The sequence below is a fragment of the Ambystoma mexicanum genome, chromosome 14, assembly GCF_040938575.1.
Source record: "Ambystoma mexicanum isolate Mex_15411 chromosome 14, UKY_AmexF1_1, whole genome shotgun sequence".
In the NCBI taxonomy this organism is placed as follows: Eukaryota; Metazoa; Chordata; class Amphibia; order Caudata; family Ambystomatidae; genus Ambystoma; species Ambystoma mexicanum.
The window spans coordinates 374087022-374112859 of NC_090940.1; the positions used below are offsets into that span (position 1 = coordinate 374087022).

Genomic DNA, 25838 nt, shown 5'->3' on the forward strand with positions numbered 1-25838 from the left:
TGTCCAATCGGGAGAGAAAGCCTAACTGAAGAAGATCAGAGTGGAAACACCCTGCCAGTCAATTTTGTAAGCTCGGCTTTCCTCCAATCAAGAGCCAACAGGACGAAGAGGAGTCTGGGTATAAAATCAGAGCCAGCTCACTCAGAACCTGTCTCAGTCAGGGATAGGTTCCCTAGTTTCTTTTCCAGACACTGGTAAATGGAAGAGGAGCTGTATCCTGAAGTAGGAGATGCTGTTTGGGTGAAAGAGCCTGGACTACCAGACTCTATGAGAACAAACACAAGCGGACCAAAGGAATAGGGAATTGCACATCTTATACATTTTATCTTCTTAAATATATCAATAAATTTCCCTCTTTGAATTCAAATTTTATTTACATATGCAAATATAAAAGGTAAATTCATAAAACCTATATCAAAACAAATTCAACTCCCATACATTCAATCCTACCATCCATTCAATATCACTTTCTTTAAAATACATACATTTCACACCTATCTCTTTGACCTTTTGGTCAACAATATATATTTTTTGCACTGTGAAATGCCCTCCACTTGGCTTTCACATGGTTCTATCTGTGTATAATCAATTGCACAGGGCGACCCTGAATTGGAGGAGACTGGTGATCGCTACAGAGAAAGAAGACTGCGCCGAGCCTGGTCGGACCAACGAAAAGAGAGTGGGGGCGGGAGCAATTCACAGATGCCAGGTCCAGAGGGGAAGGGCACGCCGACCCGTCAAAAGCCACACCATACGCCCCAAGAAGGATAACTGGAGTGCTGTTGGAAGCAGTGGGGAAAGAGGCAACAGCTACTCGCGAAAGGAAGAGGCTGGGGAGTGACCAAAAGCACCAAGAAAAAGGTGACCTGTCCCTCAGCAAAGATGACTTAAAAGAATGCCTCTGGGATCTGGAGGGAAGGATGAAGGCGACCTTCTAAGATCAGTTTGCATCACTGAAAGAAGACCTACGTAGCTCCCTGAAGGAGCTAAGGGGAGAAGTGAGGGGCTTGGAAGACGTGGGGGACACTGCAGAGCAGGGACTAACGTAGGTGTCCGAAGAGGTGAGACAAAACAGCGAGCTGTTGGAGCAGGTGGCTAGAGTAAAGGACTCAGTGATACGGCTCAGGATGCAGAGCTTAGAGGAACAATTCATCAGTGCTTATGGCACCTGTGTTAGATACGGCACTGGCAGCTGTGGGGATTGACTGGATACATAGTGGGGCCCAAGAGGATGGGGCCAGAAGTGAGACCGAGAGATGTACTGGTGGCCATGTCCTCATATGGCCAGAAGACGTGTATATTGCGAGCAATGAGGGGACAGGCGAGTGTCACCATAAATGTCTCATAGGTACAGCTGTTTCAGGACCTGGTGCTGTCGACACTACAGAAGCGCAAGGCTATGGGCCCAGTGACGAGGGCATTCCATGGCAAGTACATTCTGTATTAGTGGACCTTCCCCTTTGGCCTGCTCTTCACGCTAGATGGGACACAGCATCGTATAACAACGTGTGCAGAAGGGCAGACTCTCTTGCACCTGGAAGAAGTGGAGGGTGATACAGAGAGACGGCCAGGATGTTCAACTCCACCCCCGTCCCGCACACCCCCACATGGAAGTAGACCGTAGAATTGGTTTAAGGTGCTGGGGAGGCTGGGAGGTACGAGAGCGCGCCTGAGAGGACCACAGGCACAAGCTGTGGAGGGGGAAAACTGAGGAAACCGTGTCAGACTGCTGATCTATAGGCCAGGATGGCAAGGGGTGGGGGGGTAGAAGGGAAAGACATGAATGGTGACTGGATAAGCGTGAGGAATGTCAATAAGATACGAGTCTAGGGGTGGGGGAGTAGTGGACAGAGTGGGAAGCGAAGATCAATGGAAAGGTAGACTCGGGAGGAGGACGGGGTAGTCTGGGTGAGGTCTTGGAATATGGTGGGAGGTATAGATAACCTCCAAGGGGGTTTTGCCACTGGTGTTTACTTAAGGGCCACGCGGGTGGTCCCTGAGGGTATCGTATGACTCTGATTCGGACCTGGGAAGGGGAGGTGGGGAGGTGGAATGTGGGGAAATGCAGTTGGGAAAGTTGTAAAAGTTGGGACAGGGTGCGAGAGGGAAGGAAGTAGCAGTTACGGTATAGATGTAGGGCTGGAAAGTTGGAGCACAATAACATGGTGGAAAGAGAACAGTGTAAGGAACTCATGGTGGCAACAGTAAAGACAGACACAAGTGATCACAATTCAAGGGTGTTTATTAAAGTGTATAGGTATGTTGGAAAAACACCTAATCTAAATCTAAGATGGGAGCAAGCTACGATCATCAAACTATAATAAGGCAGTAACATTACCAATCCTTAAAACTAAATACCAAAAGTGTGGGATAGGCTTCACAAGAAAGAAAGAAGTGTTCACAAAGGATAAGTCAGCATGTGGTAGCTGGGGGTCTGCCTTCCCCATGTTTTGAGCACGGGATAAGGTTGGATTCCAGAGCACAGCACACGCTTGAGCTTTCCCAACACAAGACTACATTCTGTTTTCTGTTTTCGGGTTTCGGGACCTCCGGTGGTTGTCTCTTTTCTACAAAAAGTCTTTCACCTCTGAGGACCTGATGTGTTCAAAATAAGCAAACATTTCCTTTCCATATGTAAGTTGGGTTTTCACCCCTCTTCCGGGCTCAGATCCACAAAAAGTTCCCAGCGATATCGGGACATTCAGTGGTTAAGTATCTTGCGTCTGTGGCCCTGCTATGTTTAAAATAACAAACAAAAGTTCCTTTCTGATTGCATTTGGGGTGATGATTCTTCTCAGAGTTTCTGAGTATCCTACATGGTAGGATGGGGAAAAGGTGTTACAAGAAGGGGGATACCGCGTCTCACCTCCACTCCCAGAGGACCCCCCGTCCAGGTGATCCTCCCGCACTAGTCCACCCCCAGGAATTGGATCCAATAGCGATGGCTGTGTCCTGGTCACCTGGATGACAGATCCCTGATGACTTGTAAGTGAGACACCTTTTGACCTTCAGACACAAAGCACACAAAATGTGATGGGGCTGAACACCCTGGTCAAGTGCAAAAAGGTAGAAGCACAAATAAGAAGGGAGAAGGTGGATGTCATAATGTTCCAAGAAACAGACATAAGGAAGGCAGATAAAACTAAGATCTGGTTGAGATGGTTCTCGCGGATGTACCTAGCCAATGCCCAGGGGATGATGACAGGGGTGTTGATTGGGTTTAAGGACTTGTTCAAAGCACAAATTCCACAAACCCAAGCCAATCCAGAAGGCAGGTATCTCTTTGTACGGGTGCACTCATATCTGATGCTGTAGGCAGTGATGCCAAAAGTCTTTAGCTAATTCTGCTAGCATCCTGGAGGAGGTTTCTCCCAATTTGTTTATATACCGAACTGCTGAAATACTGTCCGTCTTGAGAAGGAAGCAACAATTGGCTTGGTTTTTGGTAAAGGCGTGTATGGCGAAGGAGCCAGACAATTAAGTTATATTTAGGCAAAGCTCTTCGGACCATTTCCCTCCTGCTCTAAACTCCCCCAACCCCCTGCCCCGGGTCTGCTCACTTCCGACTCTGTGACCAGGTCTGGGGTGTCCTCGAAGATTGCCTGGCCATTCCAGGCCTCCATGTTCTGCAACCACTGATGCAGCTCGGTAAGAGCCTCTTCTTCTAGAGTGGCAAACCGATGATCGCCTAGGCCCCCTTTGAGGTGCATGATCATCAGTCTCTGGAGAGCTCTGTAATGAAGAGGTCCGGGAAGATAGCCTGAATGGAGGCTGCTAGAAGGCCCCACTATCGGAGTCAGATTGCGAAGCGAAATAATTTTCTTTGCGATAACCTCCGTCAGCTTTCTTTTTTTAAATTTTTTTTTTATTGCTCTCGCTTTGTGCGTCAGCAGCTTGAAGAGGCTTTTTCGGTGTTTATGGCGAACCCTAGAAACTCTATTCTCTGGGCAGACTGAAGGTCTGACTACTCCGCATTTATGACAAAACCGAGAGAGGAGACTAGGTTGCATACCCATCTGGCCTGCTACTGTCATGTGGCGGCGCTCTGACCCAGGTAGACGATAATTCTGATCCCTTTCTCCCAAATGGCTGCTGCCACCAGTCGCATAATCTTGGTAAAGGCCCACGGGGCTGACGCTAGCCCGAAGGGTAGGCACGTGAACCTCCATACTACTTTGCCCTACCGAAAACGAAGGTACTTCCGATGGTCTACTGCTATCGGAATGGTGAGATATGAGTCTTTGAGGTCTAGGCGGACAAGCCAATCCCCTGTCCTCGGAAGGTCTCGTAAGAGATGAATCCCTTCCATCTTGAAGTGTCAGTTCATCACCCATTTGTTCAGACTCCCTGTGTACCAGGAACATATTGCTGGGGAAACCCGGATCCTTTTGCACTTCTTGCACTCGCGCTGCTTTGTCTGCCATGCTGTGTAAATTGCTGAAGAGCCCATTCCTTTTCCCCTAGGGAAATGTACATTGCTGGGGGTTTTAGCGCTTGGGTGGGAAAGCCTGTAAACTCTAGGGGCATGGGCGATACCGCTTGCAGCACCCATGCATCGCTGGATAGCTTGCGCCATTCGTGCAACAAGTGCATTTGCGCGCCCCCACACTCGGGGCCACTGCACTTAGGTTCCTCTCCAGTTTCTGGGGAAATCGTCTCTGGCTGGGAAGAAAGTATTGTGTTGCCTACTCTCCCAGTACTGTGCTATGGGGCCCTGGGGTCTCGCTGCATTCCCAAACTACCAGACGATCGACCCCCCCCCCCCCCCCCACCCCTCACCCCCGCTGTCATCGGTTCCCTACGAAAACACATCCTGGGAATATTTTCCGAATGGCGCTCTGAGCCTTCTCTAGGGCAGAGTACCTTCACACAAACTGCACCATTTCTTTTGCTAAAGCTTCCCCGAAGAGCAAACCCTTCGCACCCTCTACTGCTTTGTATGAAGCTAAATCACTGAGCTTGTTGTCCATCTTTAACAACACTCCTCTCCTTCTTTCCGATGACTGAGCGCAGTTAGCGTTGTCTAACAGGCAAACTGCCTGTTGTGCCCAGCTGCCTAGCGCTTGCGCGTCTATGGGCGTTCCTGTGTCTGTGGTCTTCTCGGCCAGGTCCATAATCTTTGCGAGCGGACCCACCAGATGCAGGAGCTTATCTTGGCAGCCTTGCCAAGCTCGGTCCACTCCCTTCCTAATATTCTTGGCTATTTTGGTGACCAAGGTTACCGTCTTCGGATCTAGGTCCGGGGTATCCGTCACTTTGCCTGGGAGGTCTGGCCTAAGGCATTCTGCCCTCATTTTGGATTGAACTTCTCTGTCCAGCGGTTTTCTTATGTGCTGTGACCTATACTTCGCCACTCTGGGTGATGGCCCCCATTCGGTGGACTTAGAATGCCTAATTGCATCAGGGTCGAACATGTCACCTAGACCCTCTTCCTCTTCCGGAAGAGGCTCGTCAACATTGAGGTTGAGGGGAGAATCTTTCCCGCCCCCCCCCCACCCTTCTTTGTTGTCTGGTGACTAGCATCCTCTTGATCCCCTTCATTATTCACCCCTGGGGCAGGGGGTTGATAGCTTGGCACTGTTGCCTTCAGCAGAAAGGCTTTCTTCAGCCTACTGACCGGGTCGACTGCCTCTTGAGGCCCCATGTCTACCCCTTCTGTATGATTACGGGTTCCATGCCTCGGCATGTCTACTGCTGTGCTGAGACGAGCGCTCCCGCAGGGTCCTATAGCCCCATGGCCTCTGCGCCTCAGTGCTATTACTGGTGTGAGGAGGCGGGCCTGCTGCCTAATGCCAGTGCGTTCGCTCGCGGCTCCGCCCCATCCTCCTCTTGAAAGCTCTCGGTGAAAGAAATATTTGTTATGCCGAGTAATGTTATGTTGATCGCGCCACAATGAAAATCCACATATACACACTATAATATTTAAGCCATACTCGTATCGACAATGTCACAGGGGAGATTACTTATCTTTATAGCAGCAACAAAGAAAAAGGAGTAGGCACAAGAGGGAGGCTTACTTATACACTCGGGTAGATCCCGATAGGCCAGGAGGAGCAGTCCAGGACTACCCAGAACCCGAGGATTATGGGGACTTGTAGTTCAAGAGACCTTTTTTGGAAACTCTACAACCCTTTTACTTTTGAGGTGCAGAAGAGCTTCTGTATCAACAAAAACATGTTTTTTTTTCCGCTGAAAAGTTTAAAAATGTTTGTAAAATGCTGTGGGAGCAGTAATAAAGAAGAAAAGCATAATGCTCGCCTCCTGTCTTGACATAGAATGATCAATAGTTCCATTCAAACTGTACATCGACACATCTACTGCAATACCACACACTGTAGTTGGCCTCCACAGCTCACTTTGCTTTATGATTATGATTGCATTATATATTAGCACCTTTGGGAGAGAGCTGCCCAAACTGTTTTCATAGCCTTTTTATCATATCTATTTATTTGTGAGCATTCATGCAGCTAAAAGTTTACATTTTACAGACACTCAGCTAGAGCTCTCAAAGTCCACTCGTCCGCTCGCATAGTCAAATAGATTTTATGACGGGCGAATACCATTTGCAGGGGACATTTGAAACTTTTATGTAACATTTACTTTTTTGCAGTAAAGGTCAAATAAGTTTCAGTGCGCATACATGGCAACAGTGTGCTAAACATAAAGTGGGTTTGTGGTGACATGCACCACTTTACAGAAAGTGCATTTGCATTTTTTTTGTCGCCCATTGCTATGGGTCGTGTGCATTTCTTTTAGGTTACAGTGATTTGTCTCATTAATATCTTACTTCAGCGGTACACACAAAATCTGTATTGATGCTCATTTTATGTTTTGGTTGCAACTAACTAATGGTGACATTAAAAATATTAGTACAACATTGCTAATCAAATGGGTGTTTGCTAATCAAGAACATTTTAATTAGCAATCTCTGCTAATCGATTTTTGAAAACTAATTTATGCCTTTAAACACTGAATGATGGAAGAAAATATTTGTGTGAACAGGATATGCAGTGTTTGAGCTTTTAGATTTCTGTGATTTATGCATTGTCCTTTGTTTTGCTTGCAGTACTCTATCCTAAGTGACTTTCCATCGCCAATACTAAAACCCACTCAAGGAACGCAGCACAGTGATGATGAAAGCGCATTCCTGAAAAAGACTTCAAAGACCTTGCACACAGTTAAAAATAGTTTGGATTTCAACTATGACGGTTTGGCTTCTGCTTCTGGTAAGCAGTATTCCTTGATGTCTGGCAATCTTGCTATAAATTGAACAGTAGTACAGTGCGGGTGTTAAGTTTTTACTTCTGTATCATACAGTAAATATTGCTGATGAGGCAGCATCTCTCATGTCCTCATCCCTCATCACTTCTCTTGATCAACTCTACCCTCTGTCTCCCTTCCGCCCCACTCATAAACCCTCCCAACCCTGGCTTTCTTCTAGCCTACACTCTATGCACCGTTTTCTTCGTCGTCTTGAAAGGCGTTGGCTCAAGGCCAAATCCATACCTGATGGTTGCTCTCATTTCTCTTATCATACTCTTTATGATACTTGTCTATATTCTGCTAAACTTCTTTATTTCTCGGATCTAATACAAACTTGGTCTACTCGCCCTAGGCGTCTTTTTCAAACTCATGCACGTCTTCTCTCTCCTCCTAATATGGATCACGCCACAAACTACTCTCTCGGCTTCTGACTTTGCTTACTTTCTTCAAAAGTTTTTTCTCTTCATCATGACATTGAAGCATCAAATCCACCTTAACGGTACCTGGCTACTCCTGCTAATATTCCTCAATCCACTATCACTCATTTTACTCCTGTATCCAATTCTGAGGTTTTTCTCTTACTTGCTAAAGCTCATCCTACTGCCTCCCCTACTGATCCTATTCCATCTATGCTAATCCCCAAGGCCTACCCTTTCCTCGTACCCTATCTTGTCTCTTTCTACAATATCTGTCTTTCTTAAATATGTTTTTCTCTATTTTTCCCAATTCCTTCAAGCACGCTTATATTATTCCAATTCTGAAAAAACCCACCACTGATCCTTTGCTTGTTTGAATTTCCATCCTTTTTCTCTATTGCCCTATCTCTCTAAACTTCTCGAAAGGCTGGTCTATCCTCGGATCTCCACCTTTGTTTCTGATACAAAATTCCAGTCTGATTTCCGTCCTATCCATTCCACAGAAACTGCCCTCATTTAGGTGTTGAACTCTCTCCTTTCGGCCCGCTATACTAAACACCCATCTTTTCTTATTATTCTAGATCTATCAGCGACTTTCGACACGGTTGATCACTCCTTACTCCTAGCCTCAATTTCTTCTTTTGTCCTCTCAGGTCCTGTCCTGGTTTCATTCCCATCTCTCTAACGGAACATTTTCGGTCTCTTGGGCGGGCAAGTCTTCTGAAACATTCTCACTTTCTCATGTTGTGCCTCAAGGATCAGTTCTGTGCCCTTTTCCATTCTCACTCTGCACATCACATCTTGTGACTTTCATTTCCTCCTTTTGGGCTGTCCCACCATTTCTATATGGTTGACACCCAACTTTTTCTTTCCTTCTCCTGTTTCTGTCCAAAAATCCACCTTAATCTTTCTGCTTGCCTGGTTGCAATCAAATCTTGGGTGTCCTCCCATTATCTCACCCTTAATGCTACAAAGACCGGTGTACTTTTTTTCTTTGCCAGCAATCTTTGTGCTCATTTTAAACCTTCTTTTATATCCTTTCCACCTTCTAAGCTTCCAATTTCATCTACAGCTCGTAATCTTGGTCTCTACTTTGACACACATGTCTCCTTTTCTCACTACATCTCACCAACTGCCGGTTCTCGTCACTTTCACCTCTACAATATTCGTAAGGCTCATCCATTTCTTACTTTTCAGGCATCCTAATTTCTAATATCTTCTTTAATTTTTTCTCGACTTTCTATTGCTCCTCTGTCCTATTTGGACTCCCTAACTCTCATCTCACCCCACTTAAATCGGTGTTCAACTCTTAATATATCTTTTGTGTCTTCTTTTATCGCAGGACTCTATTACTTCAGTTCTTAAAACACTTGGTTATCTTTTCATTCTCAAATGAAATTTAACTTTCTTTGTCTTGTATTTAAATCTCTTCATGGTCTTGCTCCCAACTATCTTGCTGCACTAATTTCTTTTTACATCCCTGCACGCTCTCTAAGTTTTTGCTCTCACTTTCTACTCTTGCCGCCTTGTTCCCCGCGTGCTCAGCCTGTTTTCGTTCCTCCGAGCTTTTTGCTCGTCTCAATTAGAACACTCATTCACTCTCTCTTCGCTCCATTTCTACCTACTCTTTGTTTCGTGGTTCTCTGAAATCCCTTCTGCTTCAAAATATTTGAGTGATTATTCTCTGGATTTTATTGTTCATACATTTATTATGTAACTGTGTGTATCCTATGTACAGCGATTTGGCTTAAGGTTATAAATAAAATACAAAAATTCAAATACAGAAAAGGCTATTCATAGATAAAAATTGAAAGCTCAGTTGAAGAAAACATAGCATTTTTCACAGCTTTCTAGGTTAATTTAATGCCTTTCCGGGTTCTTTTGTTGAAATAGATTAACTTTGCATGAAACACTTTGCATGAAACACTTGTATGAATTGGGGAAGTCATGATGTGTCAAAGTCTAGTACTGTCTCAAAAAACAGGAAACCAATAATTAATATGTAGTATGAAAATGATTGCAAAGAAGCAAATCAAAAACTCCTGGGTGTGCTAAAAAGCAAGTCCAGCAAACAGACTGAGGAAGTTGTATAAGCAATTGATTGACAAGAAGGAGATTACACATTTTGGTAATTATTGACCAAAAGAGAGAGAGTTGGGCATGTGGTGACAGTGGCTCACATTCCGAAAACCTCCTGTTTTTTCCATTTCCAGTAGCATTATAACAAGAACGCTGATATAATTTTACCATCTACCAATGTCATTTAGCTAACACTCATGACTGATAAACAAGATATTTTGCTGTTTAACCAGGTGGCGATACTTATGGCAATTGAGATCCAATAAGCAGATTAGGCCCTGCCCTGATGAAATACCTGGTGAACTGTTTAAAAGCAAGCCGGCCATTTGGGTACACTTTATTTATTATTTTTTTTTTAAAGCACATTTTCTAATGCTATAATTGAGGGGGACACCCTGTTGGAGGCTGGCCGAAATTGTTCCTTTTCAAAAAGGTTGAAGGTATGGATCAGGCAACTGCTGCCGAATTCGCTAATTAATATGAAATTATATGGAAGTCTTATTTGACCAGTTGGTAGAAGCATTCATATGAAGGGAGTGTATTATTTGATGCACAGACCGGGTTCCACAAGTGGATGAATACGATCAACCAGATTTTTAGGCTGTATAGGTTAATCACGATTTGTAATTTTTAAAAGAGCCATGCTTATTGATCTGCAGACCGCTTTCAATGCACTGCTCTCCCGTACCTTATTATGGTGAGAATATATATGATTGGGGAATCCTGTGGCCATATTATCTGCCATTCGTTCTTTGTACAAGCCTAAAACCGTGAGTAGGAGGTTTGGTGAAGTCAGGAAAACCACTGAAAGCTTCCCGGGACAACTAGGGTGACAGAAATGGGTGTGTTTTACCAATCTTTCTGTTTAGAATGAATTTTAAACCGATGGAGACTACCATATTGTATATTGGGATTTATGTCTCGCTGTGCTCTCATTCAACTGGTCTCCAGGTGTTCTGTGTTGGAAGCTGATGCCCCTATTCTTGTTGGAGAGAAGTTGGATATTCTTCTCTTTGCTGGCCACACAGTTTTAATCTCCAAGACCTCTTCTGGCCTCCAAAACCAAACTACCTTGTGTAATTCTAGGAGTATTAGTAGAGGTCTACACACAGATCTATTTTAAGAAACTAAAATGCATTGTTTGGAGCTCCAAAGTAGGCGCAAACTTAATATTTTTATGAACAATGTAAGTTTTCAATACTTTTTTGGGGGTGCAGCTGTCTCCGACCGGTAGATGGTCTGCCGAGATAGAAAGGAACATATTTTGCCTTTCAAAGAAGGGCAGCACCACAAAAATGTTCTCTGAGATATGGGAGATGAGCGATTTGCTGCCATTATGGAAGTATAGCGTGCACAAGCTTTGACCTCATCTCTGTATCGGGCAGAGATCTCGGTTTTTCCGACAGCATCCATGGAGTGGGCACAGAATACTTTTTTGAAATCGCTTTTTTGCTCTGTAAGTGCCACAAATGTTTTGCTGTGGGTAAAGCTTGACGATTGGGAGATTAATGAAGAGGTAAAACCCAAACATTAATGTAATACAGTCACAGATTGAGTTGTAACCTAAGTAGGGTGCGCTGAACTCTGAATCTATTGTTGTCATTAGCAGCAGAATCAGCATTAGGAGGTACTCTTAACCCGCCCTTGACTGTATTCTCAAAAATAGGTTTCCACTATTTATGTGCAACCAATGTTTTAATAATAGCATCAGTAACAGCCACATTGTTCTTAAACTCTTCAATACTTAACGCATGTGTTTGCTCATAATCTGCCATAAAAAGGTTAGCTAATGAGGGCGCATATTTTGCCCCTTTTGAGTATAATACAAGTCCTCAAATAGGAAGGCATTATTTTCTAGTGTAAATTGCAAAAACTCTTTGAGCAGCTCCACATGCTAGTAATATGAGGCTGAGTGTTCTTGAAAGGCTTGGTTAATAGCCTGAAGTGCTAAATCATGTTTAATCGAGGTGTATAGTAACATCCATAGTTGCAAGTAGGTAATCCTCCTTCCAATCTATGTCTGATAAAAGTTGGAGAACCTGGGTACCGTCACTGATATATGAAGGCATTGGCAATACATGTTTTTTAATTAGGTTGTCTATGTATTTCGATAAATCTTCCGTGGGCCAACCTGTCCCACCCATAATGTGTCATCACTTCCTGTGATGTCCTCTGTACCCCCCCTACGTGATGGCGTTCTCCCCCTAACTCCCTCTGTGGTCCCCGTGATGTCCTCTGTCCCTCCCGCCCCCTCCATGATGTTCTCTGTCCCTCCCACCCCCTCCGTGATGTCCTCTGTCCCTCCCGCCCCCTCACTGATGTCCTCTGTACCCCCTCCCCATCCTTGTTCCCTGTGAGGTCCTCTGTCCCTCCCACCCCTTCTGTGGTCCCTGTGATGTCCTCTGTCCCTCCCACCACCTCTGCGTTGCCCTCTGTACCCCCACCCCCCTCTATGGTCGCTTCATGATGTCCATGCCCCCCTCCCCGCTTCTTGTTCTCCTCCTCCGCTCTCCCCCCCACCCCCGCTGCCCCCTTTTTTTCCACCTAATCACTGCAGTAGTTGTCTTGATTCACCTTGGTTTCTACATCACCGACCTGTTGCCAATGTGTGGATTTGACTTATAGTCCCTTTTGACTTTTTGGAGCTTCACCTTCTCAACTCGTACTCAAGGTGGCCCTGTATCATTTGTGCCCACTGTCAGTTTGAATCCTTGCTTACATTCTCTATTCTCTGCAACTTCTGTGTTTTACTGACCTTTGCAAGTCTATTCACTCCCCCTCTGCTTCTCTGCTCCTTTCACTGTATTATTCTCTGTTCCCTCCTCCTCTCCCTTCTCCTCCTCCTCCTCCCTCCCTTACTTTTTTCTATGCACTTACACTATCAGAATTGCCACTTGACCTAGTATGATAGCATCAGTTTGTCTGTCTCCTCCCCTTCCTTTACATCTTTCCTCCCCCGACCACACCCCTCCAGCACTACCTAAAATGTCGTCGGGCCTAGTACGATAGCCGCTTGTTTTGTTCCTCTCTCTCTCCCCCCCCACCTCTTGTAATTGCCGACTCTACCAGAAATGTTGTCCGGCCTAGTACGGTAGTCGCCTGTCTGTTTCCGTTTTTCCCGCCCACACCCTCCCTTCCTTAGCTGTGTTTTAGCACTTGCACTATCTGAAAATTCGCCAGGCCGACTATGATAGTTAATTTCACATTCTTGTTGTTCATGGCCGTATAAGAATGTCACTGTATTTTCCCTTGTTCTTTCTCTTGCCTGAAGCTCTTTGAAACACACTGGGCCTAATTCAAAGAAGCGAATTATAATGGCAAACCTCCATTGGAAATGGTTCTGTGAATTAGGCCCATTGTGTGTAGGCGCTATATATGGTGTTATATTATGTTAAGGAATTGATTTTCTTCATCAGTCAAAAACCCCTGCTGTGCCATCTATCTAGGAGCGTTTGCAGTTTGAGTAATTAGTTTGGTCGGATTGCTAGCTAATTTGGAATAGCATCCTTGGGTTTCTAAGTGTGCCTTGCCCATAGTAAGATGGTCCGTTTTATTCATACCACGTTGTCACATTTGTCAGTCTCCTTGATAACTAAGCTCTCATCACATCCCAAATCTTCTAACGCTTGCCGTTCTCCTTTCATGAGGTAATCTCTATATTTAGGGTTCAGCCCTTTAATTTTGTCTATGTATTTGTGTAAATCATTAATGACTGCTTGGTGAAACATCTCTATCACATTCTCGTTTGATAGCTGAGGTGAAAATGTATTTTTGGATTTTAGTTCCTCTATTTGTAAATGTTGTGCATGAACGCCCAAATCTTGATATTTATCTGCCATTGATTTGTTGGTATCCAGTTGTAGAGGTGGCGGCAGTCTTTGGAAGAGATTCGAAGCAATTGGCGCGTTCATGGCGTCAAGATATGATCGGTCCCAATCAAGGTCGAAGGTACTGTGGTCCGCCGGGCTCATCTTTGTTGGCGCATCGTTAGTCTTATGGGCCGGCCTCCATGCAGGGGTTAGCCACACTGTGGGGGAGTCCACACTTGCAGTCACTTGTTATGTGGGTGGTCTCAGCGGGGCGGTAGGGCAGTCTACCTAGAGGTGGGTTTGTGGTCTGGGAGCCCAAGGGTGAGTCGAGGTAGAGCGCAGCTGCTGGGTATGGGGAGATCGCAGTGGGAGGCCATGGGCGACGGCCCCTTTCTGTTCAGTTGCGTGTGTTGCCTGCAGAGGGGGCATCATCCATGCAATTCCATGGGTGTTTGGGCTGGGGGCGACCCCCACGCTTGCTGCTCCCACTGTGCTGTTGGTGTCGACCTCACCCGGATCTTCAATGTGGAGGCCAGTGCCTGTGAGTTTCTATGCTGCTGTGGCCGCACGGATGGTGGGTGGTGGCGCAGGCGGGTGTCCATGGGGTGCCCGTCAGGCGGTGGTGAGGCCCCCTCCCCCGGTATGCGTTGCAGGGGGGGCGAGGGGGGAGTTCTTCTGTGCTTGCGGTACTGGTCCCGCTGGGCAGCCTCACAGTCAGGAGTTTAGAAGTACGTTTGACGGAGGGGGGGTGATCCCGATGGTAGAATGGTTCCAGCATATCTCTCGGGTGTAGCCATCACTCCTCTGGTGTATCCGGTGCGTACTGCGCCGCAGGATCGAGCCCGGGGTGGCAGTGGGTAATAGGTCTCACGCGCCTGGTGTCTGTGGCCCACTGCGCTGGATACTTGCCTCAGGGGCTGCCACAACTGACCCCCGTATCAGCCGGTTTGTAGAAGCGTTGCGAGGAGACTCCTGGTGACGCTGGGGCCGTGCTTGTTGGGTGAGCTTGCAGATGGTTGGCGTCAATCACCTCGGTGGAGAGGTCATACTCTGCCGGTACTTGGTATTATTTGCCCCTCCTATGCTTGGACTACAGGGTGGTGGTGTAGCCCGCGGTTCTTCTCAGAGCCTGGCATTGGGCGGGTGTGTCATGATGCCTACCCCTGAGCACCAGGCCAGGCCCAGCACCCCCGGAAGCAGGCATCATGCCCTCGGGTAAAAGCCCAGCGGCCCCTTATAGGGGCTCTTTGGACTCAGTCCTGGCGCCTTTGGCGCCAGGCTCATAAAGGGAGGTGTTTTGTTCACTTACCTGATGCAGACCATGCTGCACGCTTCAGGCCTCCCTGAGACCTGAAAGGGACTATTTTTTCATAGGGACTATTTTTTCACTCAGGCGTGGCCAGGGAAGGATACATACCTAGTTGGGGAAGGATACATACCTGGGACTTCTTTGGGGGCTATTTAAGCCACGCCCAGACAGCAGCTCATGCTTCACGTTGTTCTGCTTCCTGCAGCTTAACGCTCACCGTGTCTGCTCCTGCTCCTGGACTCCAGCCACGCCCGCCTCGAACCTGGAAGACCTGGAAGGAAGAGAAGAGAAAGGCGAAAAACAAGGACTATTTCAAACTTCTTACCTGCATCTGGAATCTTCTCGCCAGCATCCCTGAAGAAAGACTTCCATTTAAAAGCATCGCGTTGCTCGCTGCAGCGCCACGCTTCACTCGCCTGTCCTCGAGACATCTCCTGGCTCCATCGCGGCTGTCGGCATCGGACGCCACATCTCTGCACCTAGGGGAGAGAGGAAGAAACAAAAGGTGAGCAGAAGGAACACAGAAGGAAAGCCTGATTAACAGCCATAATACTTACCGGCTTTTCTTCCACATTTCGGGTCGGCGCCGCCCCGTTGGCAGGTATCGTACCCCGGCCCCTATGGGGAAAGGACAAGAGACATTTCTGGGGAATGATAAGGACATTTAGAGGGATCACCCTCATCACTACTCACCTCGGCAGTTTAACCCCTCGACGCATCGCCTTCATTCTGCACCTGAAATAAAGGACAGATCACAGGTTAGAAAGACAACATAAAGGGGGCCTCACTTGAACTTTCAACTTTCATACTTTCGGCGCATCGCTCAGGAAAGTCAAGTGGATTTTGCCAGCGCCATTCTGAAAACCAGTGAAGTAACTGGACGAACACGCGCCCCTGCACCAGAAGCAGGATGGAGAGTTCATCCCTCCAAACCATAAGGTGAGCTTAAACCGGGGTTTGGAGGAAGTTAGAGAGGAACGAAGGGGGAAGGGGGAAAGGGGAGAGCTAGCACACTATTCTGCAGACTGTTAATCCCCTTTCTCATCTGCAGAAGGATATTCCTACGGGCCAGGCAAGCACGATTTGGAGGTCCTGTCCAATCAGTGTTCCAGGTCCTGCGCATCACGCTAGAAGAGGCCACAGCAATCCAGACTAGACCAGCGCCCCCGTGGGAACCAGGTGAGCGTTACAGGGTGCGAGGGGGCGGAGTACACCAGACTGACGTTCGGCCATGCCTGGGAGGGGGGGGGTGGCTGTATGGGCGCCGGCCCGGTGTGTGGTATGCCTCTGTTTTGGGCGAGGTGGGGCTCCCCTCATGCAGGCCTGGGTCTGCCCATGGTCCGCCACTGCTCCAAAGCAATCCTGCAGTGCCCCCTCCTCACCTGTCCCTCTGCAAACAGCTCAAGGTCCAAGGCATTGTGGCTGCGAGCCCGCCCACAGGTATTGATGTGGCTCGTTGTGCTGGCGGAGGTCCGTCCAGTTGCAAAGACAGTCTGTGGGGAGCCGCTGCTCCAGGTGTCTCAACGGCTCTGCTCTCCCTGTGCCGGGCACTCCCCTTGGTTGGCGGCTCGGGGGCAGTGTTGCCGATCCCCCGCTCAGAGCCTGGTTAGTATTGGGGTGTCAGGGGAAACCGGCTCAGAGCTTCAAACCTTTGTTATCAACCGGCCCCCATATGGGAGTGGGGCCATTCTGCTGCACCTTTAATGCTTCGGCCACGGCTGTTGGCGGCCTCAGTTAGCTGCGTGGTCGGACTGCATCTCAACGACCTCGTGGACGGCTGGAATTTTCAGGAGCCGTATCATTGCAGATCTGCTTCAAGTGGCTGTATTTTATGGCCACATTCTAGGGGATGGAGATAGATATTTAGGTGGGACAACGGTGGGCACACACAGAGCTTCATAGAACCGCAGCCATCTTGCTCGGGGTCTCGACCGCCCCCCGTCGTTGGTGTAAGTCTTAAATCCGATTCAGTCCATTGTCCAAAGCTAACCTATTCTGACCCTCCCACTATTCAGGCCTGACTTCAGTGTCCCAATGGGGATTTACCGTTCCGCCGACACTTGTGATATCCCAGTGGCACCAGAATCTGTGTTACAGGGTATGCAGCAACATGCCAGTAGCACTGGCGGATTAGCGCCAAGCTCGTAATAAGGCACACTGTCTTTTTTTAAAAAAAATGTTAATACCCCCCATTTCCTCTTTTATGTGATGTGGGGCCTTCATTGCGGTGGTGAGAGAGCCATTATCCGCATCATTTGGGGGATTCTATGTGCAGCAAGAGTTAACAATCTTCTTACAGACACCACCTTCCATGGCAGTGAGGATATCGAGAACTATTCTGTTCTGCAGGGCCATAATCCTAATCGCCCTCTGTTCCTCTTATATCATTAAGTCAGTGTTTATATGCATTGGCCAGCTGGACAAAGTTCCAGTGGGAGATTTGCATCCATTTAGATGGAACTAAGCATTGGGTCCACACTGCCAATAAAGATCCATTATGGCAGCCGTACCTTCTTGTATCGCTGACATCGTGATGGTTTGGTTACTGCCTTTATTTTAATCCACGGGCACATTTCCTCTGCCTCTGAAACAGAAGGAATGAAAATTGAGTATCTATCTGTGGTTTTACTGATTTCTCATGCTGTTGCAAATTCATTAACGTATTCACATAAAATCCACTAACCTTCACATCTATGTTCTTTATCACTTGTTCTTTGTACCCCACCACCCTCTGTGCTTGGAGTCCTGCTTACCCCTTTAACCATTGCTTATTTCAGTAAGTGTGTCCTTCAGTATACACCTAGGTTTCATTGCACATGTTGTCTTGTTCTTTTTTCCCCCTTTGCACTTCTTCGAGCTGTAGAAAGAATCGATGCTCTGCATTTCAACATTAGCATTTTAACAAGGGTTTGAGTTTTAACTAGGGCCAAGGATGTGAGACTCATCAATGAACTCATGAGTATGAGTCTCACACTGAATTAAATAGATGCCAATTCAGAGCACATGCTAGAAAATGATTACTTTACTCCATGATGCTATTTCAATGATCTGAGTTGCACTAAAATGTAACACTTACATGATTTGTTCTGAGAGGTTTGGTACAATCCAATCTTCACTAAGGTCAACGGCAATGTGCTGCTTGGGTGAATGGATTGGATAATGGAGTTGTTCCAAGGCAACATTAAACAGCTCTAATGTCTTTAATACTTTACTTGTGTGGTTTTGTCTCCATAACATGTCAGTGGGTGGTGATAAGGTGCATCCTGTCTTCGCCCACAATGCCTTTTCCTCTGCTTGTGGTTTTTCCTGAATCTCTACAATCTGTGCCACAGACATTAAACTGTATGCGTCTGGTAGCTGTTCCTGCTGCACTGGTACAACAGGCACGTTACTTTCCATTCAAAAGGGCATTTTAGCTGCCTGTTTGGCAGCTGCGTCCGTAGCCGCGTTTCAACACGAAATTGCATCTTTACCTTTAGTGTGCGCTGTCACTTCACGATGGCTGCGTGGAGGGGAAATTTCAGTGCATCTATTAGTCTGGCGAGTAGTCTAGCATGCTGGACTGTTGATCCGTCAGACCTCGTGTAGCCTCTTCTTTTCCATCTTGATAACCCTGAATGGACTGTGGATGTACATAAGCTTAATCTCTGTATCTGGTGATGTCATGGTCCCTCGAGTGCTTCTATTGGTGCAACAAGTTTTGCCGCCTGTGCCGACATGCGTGAGGGCAATCTTTTTTGCAGAACTATTTGAAACTCTTCTTCCTGGTCTTGTGCATATCTTGCCACTGCTCCACCTTTGTCTCTGACCATCCTCTGTCCAAGCGGGTTTATTGAACTATAAATAAAGGGTGGAAAAATGGCAAACCTAAATCTAAGATGGGAGCAAGTTTTGACCACGAAATGAAAAATAAGGCTGTCCTAGTGGCGTTGTCAAATATAAGGGCCTATACTAAAAAAACGAACTATTGCCAAATCCTTACAACTAATTACAGAAAGAGTGTCGGATAGGTTTTCAATAAAGATAGAAGTGCTCACAAATAATACGTCGGGATGTGATTGCCAGGGGTTTCCCTTCCCCACGTTTTGAGCACTGGACAAGGTGGGTCTCCTGAGCAAAGTACATGCTCAAGCTTTCCCAGCACGAGCAGACAGTTCCGTTCTGGTTATCAGGTTCTTCAATGGTTCAGTCTCTTTCAACAAAAGTCTCTTGCCTTCAAGGGCCTGATGCATTTAACAAAGCAACAGTTTTGTTCCACGTATACTTTGGGTGATGGCTTCACCCTTGGATTCCCCCCCCCTCTTCCGGGCGTAAACCCCTTACAAATCGTATTCAACAAACCAAATGCAAAGGGCCTTTGGGGTGTTGACTTTCCACCCCTGGAGCTCCCTCCTTTGAGTTCGGACCCCTTTATTACGTCAGGCTCCCTCCTTCGGGTTCACTATGAAATTTTTTTGGTTCACAAATCTTAATGTCTTTTTAAACAGTTCTTCCGTTTCAGGGTGATTTTGGATTCACCCCTAGGTTCCCCTCTTCCGGGTTTCGTCCTCTCTTGAATGTTAGCCTCCCTCCTTCGGGTTCACTCTGGCTTGTATTTCAAGGACAATCTTCTCTGCTTTTGAGCACAATGTCTTTTCAACAATTCACTGTGAACCTCCCTTTTATGGGTTCACCTTGGTCAACACAAAATGTTCTTTGAGGCGTTAGGCTTTGCCCCTTCTCGTCGGCATCCCTCATTCATTGTGGACAACACTCTGCCGGGTTCACTCTCGTCAACACACTGTTCTGCAGGACCATAGAGTTTACCCCTTTCCATCGGCATCCCTCTTTCTGGTTCACTCTTGCCACTTCTTGTCAACACACTGTTCATTCACTCATTTCACCAAGTGGGATTCTTTTCCCTTCGCTACGCAATCATCTGTCGGTCAAAGACTTTCGACAATACAGAGGATTTTACGAGACCTTTGTATGGCTGCTTTGACCTCTTTTCGCCTCGTCCCAAGCGCTTCTGGTTACTGTAGTTTCTACCATCGGGTAATTGCCAAGAATTTCCTGCGCGAGCACCCACGTGGTGCCGGCCTCCTCAGTTACTGGCTTTCCCCCCTCTTACATCAATCGTATCTTTAAGTCTTTCACAGTTTAAATTAGCCATTCACTACTTTTCGTTAAACACAGTTCAGTCTTTTATCGATTCTCCCTTCAACTCACCAGCAGTGATGATCTGTTTGCCTTTTCTTCTTCTTCGGGTCAAGGTTGGTACCATGGAGACCAGCGTCTCTCGCCAGCTTGGTTATCAGCGAAGGAGGGTCTCGTGTACCGTGGACATCTGTTGCAACACATGCTAGCTATTGTTTGCAGACTTATAATTCCTTCTGCTGAGGTTTCACAGGCCTTGGCCGGAAAGGGCAAGGTCGCTTCTCTCCTTGTCACCCTCTCGATATGCGCTGTCTTTCTCCTCCTCTTGAACTGCTGTGCTGAGGTCTCACGTTGTGTGTGGTCTGCCTTGCTCGTCTTGTGCTCCACCTTTTATCCTGTGAGGAAGGGAAAGGGCCGTCGGGGGGGGGGGGGGGGGGGGTGATTCTTGTCAGTTGCCTGACTTTGCCTGACCCTTGTATTGGGACATGTCAGGTAAACGGCTCTGGTGTTAGTCTGTTGCCTTTGTGGTGTGCAACAATGTTCGTATTGGAAAGAGGGGGTTTAGTGTCCTATGTAGTGGGATACGAAAGAGGGATTAAGGGAAGGGGCATACCGTGTCTCACCCGTCGGTGCTCCCGTTTCACTCCCTGAGGACCTCCCATCCAGGTGATCCTACCTCACTGGTCCACCCCCAGGAATTGGTTCCAATAGCGATGGCTGTGTCCTGGCCACCTGGATGACAGATCCTCCGGGGTCTAGTTCAGGAGACAACTTCAGGTTTCTCACACCTCATTCTCTTACCAGTGGAATGGAGGGTTACAGTCGTCGCTAGTGTGCGACTTCCCACTCTTAGTGAAACAGCAATGCCCCTTCTCCTGTTTGAGAGGCGGTTAATACTTAAATATCCACAATTTCTAACTACCGTGACATCACTACTTCCTCCCTATGGAAGACCTCTTCTATTTCTACAAAAAATCTATACTTAGAAAAAAGCTTTACACCACACCGTCCACTCCTCACAAACATCACTTTCACACATGTACTCGCTCTCTGGATCATTGTTCTTGCGTCGGGTGCACTTCGCTTGCTGTGGTTTCCTGATGTCCTCCGATGGCATTCCTCAAAGGCCTACACACATGGGTGCGGCGCCTCTGCCTCCAGCGATTAGGCAGGCCAATTTAAAAATTCTGGTGCCTGCTGGCCACCTCGTGTTGAGTGCTGTTTCTGCTTCCTGCAGACTGGCAACCCTTACCCAGGGAATGCAGCAAGGGGGCTTCTGGTCCGGAGAGTATAGTATCACAAAAACATGGTCACCAAATGTAGGGTAAGACCCAAAAAATAGATAATAAAAGTAATCCTGATGAGTCAATAAAGTGCACGGGAGCTAGAAAAACAAAAATGTATCGCATGCAACCACGGTCGGGGATCATTCAAAAGAAATCATTCAGTGATTGATACAAAACGGTGGAGTTTTATAATGAAGTGCAGAGTTTCAGCATCAACAATGTTTCAGAATACTTAGACAATGTCATCCCGATTGGTTGCACATTGTGTTGTGTCTGTAAGGTGTATCTAAGGTGTATGTGCGAGTGTAGTGAGTTAGTGAGAGGCGACTAATGAGAAGTTGGGGTGGAGTAGTGGTAGTGGAGAGAGTAGTAGTAGTGCAAGAGGGGAGTGTAGTGGTGTGGAGAGGTAGAAGAGTGGGGATGTGGAGAGGGAGAGTACTAGCATCTGCTTCCTGATCCTGACCCTGTGGGCGGCAATATGAGGTAGGACCACCTGGGGGACGTGACTCTCAGGGGATACCTTATGATATCATTGGAGAAAACCACATGCTTTCCGTACCCTTTCAGGGATGTTTCCTCAGTCCTCCATGCCTTAATGGCATACTGTCGCACTCTTCCCCCACCTCCCCTAATGGATCTGTTCTAATTAATCCACAAACTTCCATTAGGGAAAATATGTTGGCAACTAGGACTAAGAAGAGGCAGTGAGTAATGAGGATCCCTTCCAAGGAGGTGCAATACCCACATCCTTCAAGTAATTCAGAAAGCAACTCCATATAGACTGACACGAGAGAGAACAGAGTAATGAGGATCATGAAGACCAGATGACCAACGCAGCGGTCTAGTTGTTGGCAAATGAGTAAGCAAGCCAGGAACCTTAAATACAGCCCGGCTGCAGCTGATTATGTGAAAGAGAGAGGAGAGTTGACCTGTTGCCTCTTCCTCGTTTTCTTTTCTCAATGAAGTTCCACCCAAAATCCCTCCTCTGCCCCCCCGCCCCCACACCTCCCTGAATCATGATCATTCATCCCTGTGTTAGCGTGTCGTTTTATTTATTTTACATGCTTTTGTTTATCTGGGGGTCTGCGCCCTTCCACAGTATCCGTTAGGAAGACTAATGGCTTTTGGTTTTGTTTCAGTACAGAGCTTAATCTTAACTGCACACAAATGATTGTCCAATGCTTGAGCATACTGTCATGGGTTCCTCTATAATTGGTAATCTTCCGCTAATCTTTTTACTGCTATTATTTTATCTTTTGACTTGCATCTGTGCATAATAGTGGTGCCATTCCCAAAAGTAGTTGCTCGCTCTGTTCTAATAAAGAGTGTACAATTTGGTGGAAAGCAACATAAACATGTTTTATTGTTAATAATTGAAATGAAGAAGCAAGTACGGCTTGCCGTACAGGTTTGATCTGTTTAATAAAATGAACAATGGTGGTCTTGGAAACCATTTTTGAGAATGAGCCTCTTGAAGTCACCTGTAATTTGCAACTGTCTAGCAATGCAGAGGTATAAGAATTGCAATGTTAAAGGTTGTCTGTATTGCATAATGAAGGTCACCTGTTCTATACCTGCTTTCATTATCACAGAATTTGCAAAAGAATGCCTTAAGGCTGTCTTTGGAGTCTCTGCAGAAACGTTAGATTGTTTCTGTAGTGGCTGCTTCTTCAGATGAAAAAGCACTGTTAGTCTGCAACAGCTGTCGGTCCACGTTTGTAGCACTTGCTCATGAATCCAAAAAAGGAATTCATTTTAGGCATGATAAATGTTTCCTAATTGCAATCTGGTGTCTATCGCTCTCTCTTGAGTACAAGAAAGGGCGAAGTTTCTCTTTGAGAGGCAGGTCCAGACTTGTTTTTTGTTTTGTTTTACTTGGTGCTACCACAGTTAATTGCCCAGTCAGTTAGGGGTGGTTTTTATGACTGGTACTATTTGCTTATTGTAGATCATGGAACAAAGAGTAACTTCTTTCTTGTGTAATAATTTCATATTGTCCCCTTCATTTATCTGTTCTTACATATAGTATCTGGCAGTTTTTTATTCGATATCAACAAACTCACTGTTGGGAATAGTGTTTGCTGAGCGCTGGGGGAGTCTAGGCTTCCATGCCAGGCACAATTCTACTCTATTTAGTTAAAGAATGTTTTAGGGTTGCTTGGAAACCTCATTTCCAGCATTCAGAGGATTTTGTGCAATCACCTTGGCAGCGGAATCGTAGGTGGCAGATAATTAGCTCTGCGTCTCTACATGTAGCTCTTGCGACCCTTTTTTAATCATAAAATAAATTCAACTTTAAAATCTTTACATGTTGTCATTAACTGTTCTATATTGCTGAGCAAAATGCTTACATGCACATTATAAAAACATTAAAATTTTGTATTGAAAGGTTTAGTGGACTATCAGCCGTTTATATCTGGGAAACGTGGGCAGCTTGCATTTTCGCATACACGTGGAAAGAGTGGCAGCGTGGACTCTGAATTACAATTTTTAGGTACAAATCACCATCGACAAGACAAAGGTAGGACAATATGAATTTCTCAACCATCACAACTGTGTCTTTCCATTCCACATGCACCAAAGTTATTAACATATTTTTCGCTGTGAAGAGTTAATGTTATGTAAAATGCGTCTGTAAATAAATGCTCCTTTTTTTTTCTTTTTTTTTTTAACCGTTTATTTTTGGTTAAAAGGCATACAAGTAATTTCAACATATCATTTGGCAACAGTAGTCATTTAGGTTCTGCTTTTAACTTGTGTTCATATTACATAGTTCGTAGGAGTTTGCATTGCCTTCAAGGATTTTTAGATTTTCAATTCCCCCCCTTACCCCTCCCCCGACCCCTGTTTATCCCTCTTCCCCCAACTTTAAACACTATTTAACACTTTAGATTCCAGACTATTTAGAGTTTTTCCCCGACGTTAGTGTGTCAATGTCTTTATGTCTGGGGGAAATTCAGATGACATGCGTGTTCCTGAGCAGGCCAGGTTTGAAGAAATGGGCTTCTCTGTCCAGCACGTGTTCATGGAATGGGGCCCAGGTAATTAAGAATCTTAGATATTTACCGGTACTGATAGCGCATATCTTCTCCATGGCCATTACTCCCCAGATCTTGATCCACCAGCATGCTGAGATTGGGCCCTCTTTGTTTTTCCAGTTTTGTGCAAGGGTCATTCTTGCTGCTGATAATAGGTGAGTAATAAGCTTGGCTGTCTTTCCTGGCATTGCTTATTTTCCTTCTATAAGGACTCCTAAGAGAATTGTCTTTGGAGATCTTGGCAGTTCAACCTCTGAAATGTCCTTTTATGTAGCTTAGTATTTCCTTCCAGTTGGCAACGGCTTTAGGGCATGTCCACCACATATGGAATAGGTCTCCCTTCTCACCACAGTTCCTCCAGCAGTTTGGCGAATATGACTTTGAAATTTTGTGAATGCGGTTCGGGGACATATACCATCTGAGGCATAATTTGTAAGTGGATTCCTTTATCGTGGTGCATCTGGAGGTGCTGTGTGCACATGCCCATACTTGGTACCATTCCTCCTCTGTTAGTGGCTCTTGCATGTCCCTTTCCCAGTTCATTTTGTATGTGAGATTGTCGGTCGGCTGGTCGTTGGAGAGCAGTCTGTAGTCTGGAGACCCCCTTCGCCGTGTTGCCTTCCTGCAGCGACAGTTCTAGGCCTGATGGCGTTCTTGTGCCTGCTCTCTTCACCATTGGGTGGTTAATCCAGTGCCTTATTTGTGCATATCTATAGCGCTCATTTGCTCCTATACTGAACTTCTGCTGGCAGTCTGTGAAGAGTAATGGAGAGCCGTCTTTGTACATGTCTTTCAGGTACATAGTTTCAGCCCCTGACCAACCCGCCCAAAACCCTTGTTGAAGACCAGGTGTGAAATATGGGTTGTGCATCAGTGGCGTATATGGGCCCATTCCGCTCAGAATGTGTTTCTTTTTCCGGGCTTTATCCCAGCTTTGCAGTGACTGTTTCGTCATTTCCAGTAGCACACCTCTACTCGGTTTTCTTTTCTCATGCTCAACAGGGCTATTAGGGGAGCTGATGAGGCTGTTTGTTCGAGTCTACACCACCCTTTTTGGTTCTCTGGTTTTGCCCACCTCAGCATTGGTGCTAGTTGTGCTGCCAGAATGTATCTGTCCATTTCTGGAACTTCCAGGCTGCCCAGGAGGGGGGGGGGAGAAGCGCATTCGGATTAGTTTCTGGATCCTGGGTTTCTTACTATGCCATATAAATTTGAATATCGCGTTTTGCAACTCTCGGACCTTAGCTGGCGGTATGGGCACTGGTAGTGAACTGATTACATAAAGGAGGCGAGGGAGGACAGTCATTTTGACAGCTGTGATGCGGGCAAACCAGGACAGCTCCTGAGATTCCCACCTGCGCATGTCTTCCTGTAGCTGTTTCCATAGCGGGACTATGTTTGCCTGATATAGCTTGTGTGGTTCTCTAGTGAGGTGGATTCCGAAGTATTCCAGTTTTCCCTCCACCCAGCCCATCGGGAATGACCTCTCCAATGTTTCAGTC

The 25838-nt window shown here is 46.4% G+C and overlaps 1 protein-coding gene across 2 annotated transcripts in view; it reads left to right on the top strand.

Moving 5' to 3' along the window:
- Positions 1-25838, top strand: part of TOGARAM1 (TOG array regulator of axonemal microtubules 1) — a 1414449-nt gene that overhangs the window by 72595 nt on the left and 1316016 nt on the right. For both annotated transcript variants that reach the window (XM_069637491.1, XM_069637490.1), the window contains exons 2-3: positions 7067-7226; positions 23688-23819. In XM_069637491.1, coding sequence (XP_069493592.1) covers positions 7067-7226; positions 23688-23819 — 292 coding nt within the window. The remainder of the gene's footprint in view (positions 1-7066; positions 7227-23687; positions 23820-25838) is intronic.